Source organism: Mauremys reevesii, linkage group 1 (assembly GCF_016161935.1).
Source record: "Mauremys reevesii isolate NIE-2019 linkage group 1, ASM1616193v1, whole genome shotgun sequence".
Lineage (NCBI taxonomy): Eukaryota > Metazoa > Chordata > Testudines > Geoemydidae > Mauremys > Mauremys reevesii.
The window spans coordinates 139,029,412-139,042,759 of NC_052623.1; the positions used below are offsets into that span (position 1 = coordinate 139,029,412).

General features: G+C 42.7%; 1 protein-coding gene and 1 long non-coding RNA gene across 8 annotated transcripts in view; one reads left to right on the forward strand and one right to left on the reverse strand.

The window, feature by feature from the left end:
• GLRA2 (glycine receptor alpha 2) overlaps positions 1 to 2,988 on the forward strand; it is a 220,322-nt gene extending 217,334 nt beyond the window's left edge. For all 4 annotated transcript variants that reach the window (XM_039521036.1, XM_039521038.1, XM_039521037.1 and 1 more), the window contains one exon: positions 1,590 to 2,988. In XM_039521036.1, coding sequence (XP_039376970.1) covers positions 1,590 to 1,868 — 279 coding nt within the window. In that variant the 3' untranslated portion in view covers positions 1,869 to 2,988. The remainder of the gene's footprint in view (positions 1 to 1,589) is intronic.
• Positions 1 to 13,348, reverse strand: part of LOC120396113 — a 38,544-nt gene that overhangs the window by 3,260 nt on the left and 21,936 nt on the right. The gene's annotated exons all lie outside the window — the stretch shown is intronic.

Below are 13,348 nucleotides of genomic sequence, written 5' to 3' on the forward strand. Positions count from 1 at the left end.
GGTATTTATTATACCCCTTTTGCAGATGGAAAAAATGAATACAGGGGCTAGAATCTGCATTCAGTTACACTGGTATAAATTGGAAGTGACTCCAGGGGTGTTATCCTGGATTTACAGTAGCATAACATCAGAATCAGGCCTTGGGCATTGAAATGATTTGCCCAGCGACACACAACAAGGCAGTGGCTGAGTTGGGACTAGAACTCTGGAGTCTCCTAGTCCTGTGCTCAGTCCGATAGGCTATTCTTCCTCCTAAAGCTCCCTCACAAATTACAGAATATATCTATATATTTAAAATAAATACACGTGATAACAACCGTTGTCCTTTAATCATCTTCCACATCCTGCGTTTGTATTTTGTCTACAATGGCTAGTGACACAGAGAGCACTGCAGGCAGTGCCTCTGCCTGCATTGTAGCAGGGTTTAGGAATGTCATTAACTAATGCAAGAGAAGCGCCGTGCCCTGAACTCATGTCTCGGCAGTCTCATCTTTAAGCACTTTACTTATTTATAATAATAGTAGGAGCAGAACTTTTACCTTTTTAGCTTTTCCCAGAAGGACTGAAAACTGTAAATGAACAAATCGCAAAAAGAGAATGAAACATTTCCCTTTCACACTGCTGAAGATTTGAGATGAAAAGGACCCAAGTGGTAACAAGCCCTGTGTTAATACAATTATACACCTACTAGTGAGTATAGCATATAGCAGTCTTCACACCAAAGTACTTGGGTCTCAAAGGCACTATTTGTTGCCTTCACTTCTTTTATCCTCACTCAGTATAACCTATTTCTTTTATCATGGCTTGTGATGCATTGTTATTTGCTCACATCAGTATGTCAGCTCTAAGGTAAGCAAAGCAAGCTTGATGATACAGGTGGTACAGATGAAGAAGAGACAGTGGAGTTATAAAGCTTCACATCAGCTGTGGCTATGGCCCACTGTTTTTTGCAATCCCTTGCTCTGTATTGCCATCAGAAAGCTGTAGGTTAGAGACATGAGAGAGCGCTCTGCACTCGTGAACCTCAGGAGAGTTTATTTAAAAGAAAAAAAAGTGAAATAATAATAATAAATAATTAATAATAACAACAGTAGTGAAATAAATAGCACAGCAAGTGGGCTCTCTATGCTCTTCCTGACTTTTCTGGTCCTCAGCCACATCAAATTTAGGAACTAGGGCAGCTTCTGGGCTTGCATTTCATCCTGAGTAGAATGCAGGAGAATGGAGTCACTTATTTGGTGGTTTGGAATCATTCATGGATGGCTGCCAGTCATTGTAGCTCAAACATTGTTATTCTATCAGCTTGGCAAAACGGTCATGAAAATTTACCAGCTCAGGCACTAAGTCTTCATCACCTAGTTATCAGGATGAGGATAAAGGGCATGATATTTACTCACCTGTCAAAAAATATTATACAGCTTGAGCCAAGTGAGCCAGTGAAATTTTGTAAGGCAGTGTTATATTAACTCAAACCAAAAGCTTGTCCACTGGTTTGTTAAGGAGCTTTGCAGTGCTCCTGGAAGCTACAACCTTAATTGTAGTCTACACAGACAATTGATTGTCTCTTATTTCTTTCCTTTATCCTCCAGGAAGATGATGTTACCCGTGACAGTCGATTCAATTTCAGTGGTTACGGGATGGGTCACTGTCTCCAGGTCAAAGACGGCACCGCAGTCAAGGCCACTCCTCCAAACCCCCCTCTGGCACCACCAAAGGATTCAGAGTCCATCAGAAAGAAGTTTGTTGACCGTGCAAAAAGGATTGATACAATATCCCGAGCTGCGTTCCCACTAGCCTTCCTCATTTTCAATATCTTTTACTGGATTACGTACAAAATTATACGGCATGAGGATATTCACAAGAAATAGGCAACTCTCTGGGGGTGCTGGGACCGTGTAGCCAAAGCGATTTGCTTGTAAATAAACAGTGAAATGTCTTTCTGTCATTTGGACTGAGGATTTTTTTTCACCCATGCTACTGAAGAGAAGACAACAAAAAAAAATGGAACGGAAGAAAAAGCATAGGAAAAAAGTAATTGACAACAAAAACAAGATGCCGTGGGATCATGCAATATGGATCCCCTTACATACACTCAATATTGTTCTTCCAGATTCTGCATTGATCAGACGTTCTTAAACAGGGCCAAATTTTATTCAACAATGTCACTAAGATATTGAAAAAAATAAAAACAACTGACCAACCTGAAACACCTACTATGGGACTGTAGTGGCTACAGTACAGTGAGTTATAAGAGGACCAAACTTATTCAGGATAATGCTGCCTTTCTATTTGAAACAAGTCTACTGAGCTACATTCCATTCAAATGTCTGTAGTTAGCAGTTCACCAAGAAGTCCTTTTGTGCGTTGTAACTTATTTCTACTAACAGGGAAAAATGATTTATACTTTAATATCCTTGTGGGTGTGTATTTTAATATTATCTTGCTTTATTAGAATTGTAATTTTGGGGTCAAACCTGTGTATTGTGCTATTTATTTGATAGCTGACACTCATAGAAACCAGTTAAACTGCCCATTTTATTTTTGTTCTAAGAGAGTGCACTTATTTCATTTCATTTCTGCTGTTTTTACATGCAACTTGAGGTGCCAAACTGTATTTTACCTGTTGTGCTACCCTGTACCACACTATTTATTAAGAACTTGTTTCCTGGCTGGTGTAGCTCAGTTTAGCATTGACTTTCTATTTCTTTCCATTACTGCTCTCATTGTAGCTGCAACTGATAGCTCTGTAGGTAAACACAACTTGTTTACAGACCTCTAATTTGTATCTTTACTCGAAGTGGCGATCATTTTAAATATCATTGACTAACCTAAGAATTTTAAAACTGTACTGTGATTTTCATAACCTGTTACCTTTTGGTGCCAGAGCTACGTGGTTCAAATCCTTGCTACATGTTTTAAAGTAGAAAAAAATAAAAATTGAAATAAAAAAGGTATTTTTGCTTACACAGGAAAAGAAACTAAGATAAAACATAAGATCATTAAAAAATTTTACACTTGCTGTAAAAGCATTTATTAAAAAAGTTATTTGTTCAATTTCAATAAAGCTAAGTGTGCTACTAATTTTTCTTTTCTTTTCAAGCTCCTTTTTCATTTGGGGTAGTGCTATTTGCAATAAAGGCCAGATTCTCAATCACTCCAGCAGCAGAAAAGGGACTTAGAGCAGCAGTTGGGGGAACTCTAGGGAGGCTTACTTTAGTCCTCCTGAACTCCCCGCCCCCACCCCAGCAGAGGAGGGACTCCAGGGAAGGCTAGGGGGGTGAGTATGGATCTTAACACACTTCCAGCAATCCTGTTTGAGCAGAACCTTGAGGGCTTTTATTCACCAGCACAAGTTATATCAGCCCTGTAGTGCCTTTGAGGAGAAGTGTGCCATCCAGGCAGACTCCTGTATTGCAGGGCACGAAGGGAGGAAAAGGAGACCCTTCCCCCACTAATAATCTGTAGCCTTAGGGCAGTGGTTCCCAAACTTGTTCTGCCGTTTGTGCAGGGAAAGCCCCTGGCGGGCCAGGCCGGTTTGTGTACCTGCCGCGTCTGCGGGTTCGGCCAATTGTGGCTTCCAGTGGCCGCGGTTCGCTGCTCCAGGCCAATGGGAGCTGCCGGAAGTGGCGGCTCAGCCTGTGCCGTGTCCAGTAGCTCCCATTGGCCTGGAGCAACAAACCGCGGCCACTGGGAGCCGCGATTGGCCGAACCCATGGACGCGGCAGGTACACAAACCGGCCCGGCCCGCCAGGGGCTTTCCCTGCACAAATGGCGGAATAAGTTTGAGAACCACTGCCTGAGGGAAAGGTACACTGAACTACAAGTAGGATGACCAGATAGTAAGTGTGAAAAATCAGGATGGGGTGTGGGATAATAGGAGCCTATGTAAGAAAAAGCCCCAAATATAGGGACTGTCCCTATAAAATCAGGACATCTGGTCACCCTAACTACAAGCCAAAAGCGTCTTGGCTCTAATCTTCTCCAAACTGGTCTTAATATTTCTGTGCACTTCACAACCTTAAGGCCTCACATGCCCCTATCTTAAAGACTATCACTTGCCCACTTAACAGCTAAGACAACTGAGAGGTTGGATGTGGTCAGTGCAGACAGACTGAAAATACAAGCCAGCTTATTCACAGGACACAGCCAAGTCTCATCCAGTTTGCCACACCTCCTGCCAGAGAAAATGGCCCAGATTATGTACTTGTGTAGCCAATAGTCACAATAAGGACCTTTGTCCCTCTCTAGTGGCTAGACTATATATAGAGGTTAGTGAGTCTGCTACAGCCCCCAGGCTAATTAGCATTAATTTTTAGGTCAAATGGTAGAAGCTCATGCTCAGAGATTACAGGTTCATTCTCAACAGCCAGCCCAAAAAGGGTGTTGTTACACTTAGCTACTCTCTGTCTAATCACTACATCATAGCTGTGTTCCCATAGCCAGGAAGAGAACCCAGGAATCCTGATTACTAACATTCTAATTCACAAATAGTTACATAACTCAATGATAAACTGTATTGTCGTCCCCCCCACACACACTGGCCTTGCCCACCAGATACTCATATGGTTGAAATGGAAGTGGTCCTTGTTATGTATTGTGGCAGAGCTCCGACTTTGTCCCAATGGGTCCTGCACTTCCAGGCAGTTTATGCTAACCTCAGAGGCTCACTGTGACCCTCCACGTAGCCCTTCTCTCTCTAGGGCCAGGGTTACAGTCCACTGAGCCCTTTTCATCATAGGCCAGCAAGGAGGTTGGTGAGAGAACTCCCACAGTCTCTGTTGTCCCTATGGGCTTATTCAAGAACAGTTTAGCCTCCTGTCCTGACAGGGGCCTGTCTTCCCTCCCAGGAGGTGTTTCTGTAGTGGTGGGTTGGGGAGAACCCGGGTCCACCCTCTACTCCGGGTTCCGGCCCAGGGACTCTAATGGCAGCAGCTGTTGGCAGCCGACCTTTCACCGCCAGATTTGCTACATTTCACTGGGCCACTTCCCCACAGCTCTCCCACTTCGCTCTCTCTTGACGCCTTCTTCACCCTTACCTTAGGGCTCCCTTTCCAGAAGCTTGAGGGTGTCTTCATTACCCAGCCCTTCAGCGGCACTTCCTCTCCTCTGGCTCCCTGGCTCTCTCAGCCTGACCTGAGTGAGCCCTTTCATAGTATCAGAGGGGCCTTAATTAGAGTCAGGTGCTCACATTAGCCTAACAGCTTCAACTGACACTCTGCAGGCTAATTGGAGTCATGTGTCCACCCTAGCCTGGAGCAGCCCCTGCTCTGGTCAGTCAGGGAACAGAAAACTGCCTATCCAGTGGCCAGTATATCTGCCTTCTACTACTCTGCTGTACCCAACTGGCCTGGGTCTATCACAGTATCTAAAAGTTGTGGCTTCAAACCTGACCGATAAATCATGGGGATAAAATATGTAAATTAAGGGGAAGATGCTGGAATAATTGTCAAAATTACTTTTTAATTACACAATTATATTTAGAGGTGAATGAGGATATTATGTTTCTTTGTTATATTTATAGGGTTAATATTTCAGGAAATGGGAGTTAATGTCCTTTTAAGAACTAGGTGGACCACAAATTACAGGGATGGCTTAAGAACACTGAAGGTGAACTCCTGGCCCCACTGAATGGGAGTTTTACCATTTAATTCAATGGGGTCAGGATTTCACCCTGACAGCAATGGGTGAAATATGTCTCTTGTATGTGCAGAGTGGAAGATCCTGCCTACCAGAAAATGCACTTCAATCTCCAAGGTGTGACAGTGTTTGAGGGGCATGGATGTCTCAAAACATTGCAAATGAGCTTCAGAGCCTGTTGGTGACCAGTATGAATCCAGTCCAGTTTAGTAGAGATTAAAAATTTACTCCTATCAAATGGATGTTTGGTGGTCCCTATATGAGATGAGTTTGCTGGGTCTCAGGTCCAGCTGCCGCAGCACTAACTCACCAGCACACTTTGCACTAACTGGCTGTTAGCAGTGGCTAAACAACTTCTTGTTTAGAGGTTCCCAAGATCGGGAGAACTGTGAGTGGGAAGCTTGCTTTGCTGTTGCCCTGTAGATAAACCAAGGGCATTCATTACAGTGATGCAAGCTCTAAATCTATACAATGTTTTTAAAGATAAAGTTTATGGCTATAAGGAAATTAATTGCAGACACACGAATTAGCTCATTAAGTAATTTACATACCTGTCACAGGGAGCAGCACAAAACATGGCAGTTATGCTAGAAGTGGGGAGGGAAAGACAACAGCCTGTTTTGTGTACTCCTTACCTCTCCCACACCAATGAAAATAAAACCTACGCTTTTACTTAAAAAGTTCCTGGTAACATAGAGTTGCCAGCAGCAAGATAAAAGACGAACCACAAAAAATGGACCATATTGATCAAAAAAAGTGCGTCAGAGGACTTACCTAACAAAAAAACAATGGTGGCTCAGCATCAGGAACTCTCTCACAGGAAATTGTGGTGCTCAGAAAAATGGTGTCCACATTAGCCCTGAATTCTGGGGATATTAAAACCCTCTCAAAGGCTGCTTCCCAAATGAATACTCTTATGGGTTGATCTGGGGGAATGAAACTAAAAACATTAAACAGCCACCGGGTAGATGGATTAAATGCTGAAGCAGCTTCTTTTAAAAGGCACATATGGTGAAAATGGAAGAGAAACAAGGATTTTGAGAATAAGCTTCACATATTAGGACTGGCAGAAGGGAGAGAGGGGGGGAAAAGAGCCAATGTCCTTGCTGCAAAAACTGCTACCTGCCTTGTTAAAATTGCAGGGGCACTTTCCTCCAATTGAAATAGAGAATATCAAGTTCAGATAAGGAAGTCAAGAAAAACGAAGCCGTGTGATATTTAAGCTACTCACATTTAATGAAAAAATGATGATAATGAATGCAGACTTCCCAACAGAGCTTAACAAAAAGGGAGCAGCATTCCATTGTCTGAAGAACAGCCTCAAAGGAACTGACATCATGTAAGTAAGGCTGCAAGTCTGTCGCAGAAGTCATGGATTCTGTGACTTTCTGGGACCCCTGTGACTTCTGCAGCAACTGGTGTGGCTGACCTGGTGTGAGCAGCTCGGGCAGCCCCTGGGCCAGCCACACCAGCTGCTGCTGGGGCAATCTCGGGCCACTGTGTGCCTCCCACCACTCCCAGAAGCAGCAGGGGACTCCGGCTGCCATGCCCTCCTGGCCCCCATCAGGAGCAGGGGGCGATTCCAGCTGATGCGCCCCACCCCAAGCAGCAGTGGGGGTCCCAGGCTGCCCTCTGCCCCAGAGCATCCACAGTGCCCCCAGGCTGCCCCCTGCCCCAGAGCATCCACGGCGCCCCGGGGTCACCCCAGAGCACCCAAGATTTAGTCAGGGGAATATAGTACAAGTCATGGACAGGTCACAGGCCATGAAATTTTGTTTACTGCCCATAACTTTTACTAAAAATACCCGTGACTAAACCGTAGCCTTACACATAAGCTTTTAGGTATTTTGCTATTTCACACTGTACTTGGGTAACTCTACTAAGTGCTTTAGGCATCCAGAAGAGTTTTTAGCAAGTGCTTCACTAACAGAGACCAGGTGCTACCAAGACCAAGAATATGGCTATTCGATTTAAATCTTGTTAACTGATTTGTAAAAAAAAAAAAAAAAAGACATTTTTTCTCCTCATAAAGCTATTCCGCTATTTCAAGCTTATAGAAAAAGAAGGGGATCTTTTAAAAGACTACATTAACTGGAAGAAAGCGGAAAAATGCACAGATAGTAATAAATTCACATTTTCTTCCCTCTCCTACCCCCTTTTATTTCTCTTTCTTCCATTTTGTTCATTCTGTAAGACAACGTCTGAGGAGATTGAGTTATATTGTACAAATAGCGGGTCAGACGGATCCTGGAGTCTCAGTCATGAGTTAGGGGCATAGCTGTGCTTCTTCTAGGAGAAGCTCCAAAAAGGAACTATGCCTCAGAGAGTCATTATTCCTCCTCTGCCCTAGAGGCAGGAAGTCAGTCTCTGCAATGCAGCTCATTCCCTTCCCTACCTATCCCACCCTCTCCTCAATGAGAGATGCTTAATTCAGCAAGAAGGTACTGACTTGACAATAATACAACATTCACTTACTACATACAGGCCATGTTCTGGTTTGTACAGCACTAACACAATGGGGTCCTGGTATGTGTCAGGTGCTACAGTAATATAAATAATACATTTATCTTCCCTTGATCTTTGTGCAAAACTGCTGTTGGCATCAATGGGAAATGCAGTGTGGATTAAGGCTGGTATGCCAGGTTAAATTTATATGTTGTTTTATGGACCATCGTTAAAAATAGAATTTGACCCTCCCCACAGAATGAGTTTGATTCTTCAGGGTTAGTAATAACATTACACTTAGCACATATAAGGCAAGATAGGTAATGCTAGAACCAGCAACATCATCAACCCAGTTCTAGAAGCTCCACAAATTTCTTTTTGCTACTAATGGATATTCTAAGCAGTGTTGGTTTGCACAACTTATGAATACATTTGATTTCAGTGCACTCTCTGAGAATCAGGTGCACCAAATAGATAGGTTTATAATACTCGGGGAGATTGAAAAAGCCACACAGGATCCAAACACAGGAATAACACCTGGTGCAGATGACTTTCTAGCTGACATTTTTAAAAAACATTCTGGGCACAGCTGGTACGAATCAGACAATGGATTAATGGAAATTTCTCAGAAAAGAATCCTGTCATGTGGCATGAGAAAGGCATTTTGATTTCACTCATTTAAAGCAAAAAGATAAGGACGAGCCTAGCTATGGCAATTACTGATCCATCTCCTTCCTGCAAATGCTAATTTCCTGGACATCCTTACGTGCCAATGTGACTTAGAGAAATTATTCCTATCCCAATACAAGAGCACCAAGCAGGGTTTGTAAAAGGAAGGCTTGAGGCAGATAACACCCACAAAAATATTTCACTTAATGTTCCAGGCACAAACTGTCAAGAAATCCATCTGTAGCCTTATCTTCTTCATGCTGACAAGGCCTTTGAGAGGACTGACTGACTGTATTTGATGGCAGTGCTAAGCAAATCTGGATTTAGTCCAGCCTTTTAAAGATGGCTAGAGATCCTGTAAAGCTCCATGCTTGCATAGTCTTAATGACTGGTGTTATGTCAGAGGTCTTCCAGCTACAGAGTGGAAAGCAGCAAGGTTGCAATGCTAGTAAAACAACACACAAAATTAAAAGGCATGCAGAAGACATTTTACCCAATCCAGTTACCTCACTTCCACACCTAATGGATTTAATTGAAAACTCTGGCTTTCTGTCAAGATTCCATATCAAAAGGAAGCCACGCTTAATGGCTATATTCAGAAGACCAGACCCAATACAGTATTAACATCTACCCTTCTGTATTTGGAAGTAGACTAAACATATGGGCATAAAGGTGTGCATAAATGCAGCTTTTGACTCATCCACTTGAATTTAGATCACAACATAATAGAAACAAACAAAGCTACAGAAAGATGTTGCAGCTACCCTTGTATTACTGAGTAGGAGGGAAACAGCTGAACAGAACATATGTCTTAAAAATTATTTGCAACCTGAGATTATTGCAAAGGAAAATTTCCGCTAAATTTTTCAGCCAACTAAAATTAATTTAATCCTTTTAATGGGAAAATGTAAATCCTCTCCTCTAAGATTTTTTTTTGAGGGGTGGAGTGGTTGGGGCCAAATAAGGCTGTCTGGAGAAAGAGTCAGTCTTACCAGACTCGTACTTCTTCCCATACTTGCCCTCTCAAAGAGGGCTTTTTTAAAACTAGTAATCTATCCCAGTTTGGCTGCAACTAGATAATATGTTCATTACACTATCTGGAGCACCATATGGACTTCCCTAGTTAGGGTGACCAGATGGCCCAATTTTATAGGGACAGTCCCAATTTTTGGATCTTTTTCTTATATAGGCTCCTATTATCCCCCACCCCCGTCCCGATTTTTCACACTTACTGTCTGGTCACCATATCCCTACTCAACCAGACTACCAGCTTCACTGCCTATGAATCCAATTTTCACCGCATTCTGAGTTGAACTCCAGTGCATCAAGAACATCACCAATTCCAAACTAGTTAGTTTGCTTCTAACACCTACATGAAAATATTTCCAATTTCCAATTCAATTTCAGACCATTTGAAAAAAATATTGGCAAGACAAGGTATATTAACAAAACTGAATAATCATCCTTAAGGCTACGTTTATGTCATGGAGGTCAGAGAATCCCTGACTTCCAGAGACCTCGGTGACATTCTCTGCTTCAGCCCCAGGGGCTGCAGGACCAGAGCTGACAGCCAGTGGGGCCCTGGCAGGGTTCCAGCAATGGGCGACAGGGGGCCCCCTGCAAAGTTCCAGCAACAGGTGACAGACGCCTGAGGGGGCCCTCCTCAGGTTCCAGCAATGGGGGCATGGAGACGCCTCAGGCGAGCGGCTGGGGGTGTCCCATTTTCTGTTTGGGAAATATGGTCACCCTGCAGCTGCCAGGAGAAGAGGGGGATCCCCACAGCTCCCAGCCACCACCGTGGTGGGGGAAACCAGGGAGACACAGCGGCAAGAGTCACAGATAGATTATGGCTTCTGTGAATTTTTGTTTATAACCCTTGACCTATCCGTGACCTTTACTAAAAATAATCATGACAAAATCTTAGCCTTAATCATCCTCTATATGCAGAATAATCTCATTGTCTTTTAAAAACAACAAGGAGTCCAGTCGCATCTTAAAGACTAACAGATTTATTTGGCATAAGCTTTCGTGGGCAAAAATCCTCACTTTTTCAGATGCATCCTTGTTGTTTTTGTGAATACAGACTAACACAGCTACCTCCTGATCATTGGCTTTTATCACTTAGCTCTTTGTCTCAACAGTTATACAAGTTGATTAATACATATATGCAAAGGCAACGGGCTATACTAACTGGAGACAGCATGGTGAAGTAGATGTGGACTAGGAATCAAGAAAGCTGAATTCTAGTCTCAGGTCTCCTGTCACTTCATTTCTCTGAGTCTTTTCCCCTACTCACTCTAATTGTCTTGTCTGTTTAGAAAGTAAGCAATTTGGGACAGGGACCGTCTCTTACTCTATATGTATCGTGCCTAGCACAATGGGTCCCCGATTCTTGTGGAAGTCATTCGGAACTACTCTAAAAGAAACAACATTCTCTGAGGGCCCGATCCAAAGCTCACTGAAATCAATGGCAGTCTTTTGACTTGAGTAGGCTTTAGATCAACCCCTAATAAACGATTGCTTTAAAACATTTGACAGTATGATTCATTTAGCAGGGGAAAGGAGTAGATGGCTCAATTCTCTTAAATATCTTCTGGACTGAACACTCAGGAGAAACGGGAACAAGAACTCAACATATATCAGACAGTAATTGGAAAAAACATTCGACAATATGTCAAGAATACCTCTAGTTCCTTGACCTTAAGATTCTACCAAAACAAAATACTGAATCAATATTATTAGTCCCCCCCAGAGAAGTTCTTGAAGGGTAAGTTAACATAACACAGCCAGAGCTGGTAGTGCTGACAGCAATATGTCCATTTATCTTACAGCCCCATTTATTTCATGCCAGAAACAATGCTTTTACTGGGACAAGTTATATAAGAGGCTCTATTGCCTCAGGAACTAATGCACAACTGTCACAGATCTGGTGAGGTACTTCCAGCCAGCCACCTACCGGATTGTTATGAGGTGAATCCAAGTTTCTCAGCCCCCTGGTGTTTTAATCTTGCCTGGGTTACAGCAGGCTGCAGTGTTGTTTCTTTCCTTGGCCTCTCTGACACATTTCCTGCGGATCAGTTCTCAATCTGCTGCCCTTTCATGGAGATGGAGCCCCTCAGCCCAGCTGCCATAGTTCCCAAGTCCAGTGCTGATCCCCAAATCAACTCAGTATCTTAAACATATACTCTCCCAGGCTACCACCAACGATCTGAGCCTTCTGAGTTACAGTTTTACTGTTACAGGAGGCATGTGGTAGTTTTGAAGTACACAGCACACACGGACACTTTGTGTAGAAGCCTAATACTACTTTTACTAACAGATAAAGCACAAGTGAGTACAGCTTATTTAGAAAACAATGAACATCCTAAATGCAGAGCCCCTCACTAATTCATCCTTTCCTGGAAACTTATTGGGGCACCATGTGTGTTCAGGTTGTCAGGATTCCTCTTCTCTTATCATGCTCCTTCATGCAGTTGTTCATCTGAGCTGGGGAACAATGGCTGGAGATGACACCCAATAGAGCAGCATCTGTCTTTTTATAGCTTCCAGGCCCTCTGTCAGGTGTCTTCTGGATTCATCTCCTCAGGTGATCAGAGACATCTACCAGGTGATTTTATTGCCAGGTGACCTCTCTGGTTAGGGAGCCAGTCTAGTATTTAGAGCTATTCCATTGTAATGGCAGAGCACTCAAGAGAGTTAATGACCTTCTGCTGTCAGCCTTGTACCACTATCCTGTTGGAATTTCAATCCAATCTGGAGGTAAACAACAGAGAAGGCAAGGGCTGCCCATTCAAAATGGAGTTCACAGCTTAGTAAAGACACATGCAGAGAGCTCAATCTCACACAGAATTCATAAATTGTACAGACAGATTCCCAAATCATCACAACAATCCCACCAAAACAGTCTTATTAGGCCATCTAGAAGATCTGAATCTGCCTTTCATCATCATAAAGTGGATTTCTGTTGCAAAGATATTGGCAAATACCAGTCAAACTGAGAAGAGGGTAGCTGGAAGCATCTTCTATAAACTATATGGTAGAAAGAACTGTATGGTAGAATACAACACATGGGGTCACATGGAAGGATTACATTCCTTAGTATTTTATGCAATATACTTATAAATATAGGGTTTTCACAATCTCTCTCTGTGCTTTGGCTTAACTCTGTTAACATTGAAGTTAATGGGTGTTTTATTACTAACATCAATGGCAGTAGAATTAGGCCAATGCCTGTTTTTTTCTACAAGATCTCTATTTTCATCACCATCAGTTCCAGCATTGGTTGCCCTTTCTTTTAATCAGTGCTCTCTTTGTAACCATGACAGAACAATCTGAATGGTCCTTTGTAAAGTATGCTATGGTACTGAATGTTGTGATCGAAGGCTCTGAAAATATTTTTTTTGTTATGTGTATTTATATATGAAGGATATAATGACAAAGGAAAAAAATCAAGTTATTACTGTTATTTATTATTTACATTACAGCAGTTCCATGAGGCCACAACTGAGATCAGGGCCCCATTGTGCTAGGTGTTGTACAAACACACACAGAGAGGCAGTCCCTGCCCCAAATTCTATAATCTAAATAGACAAGACAG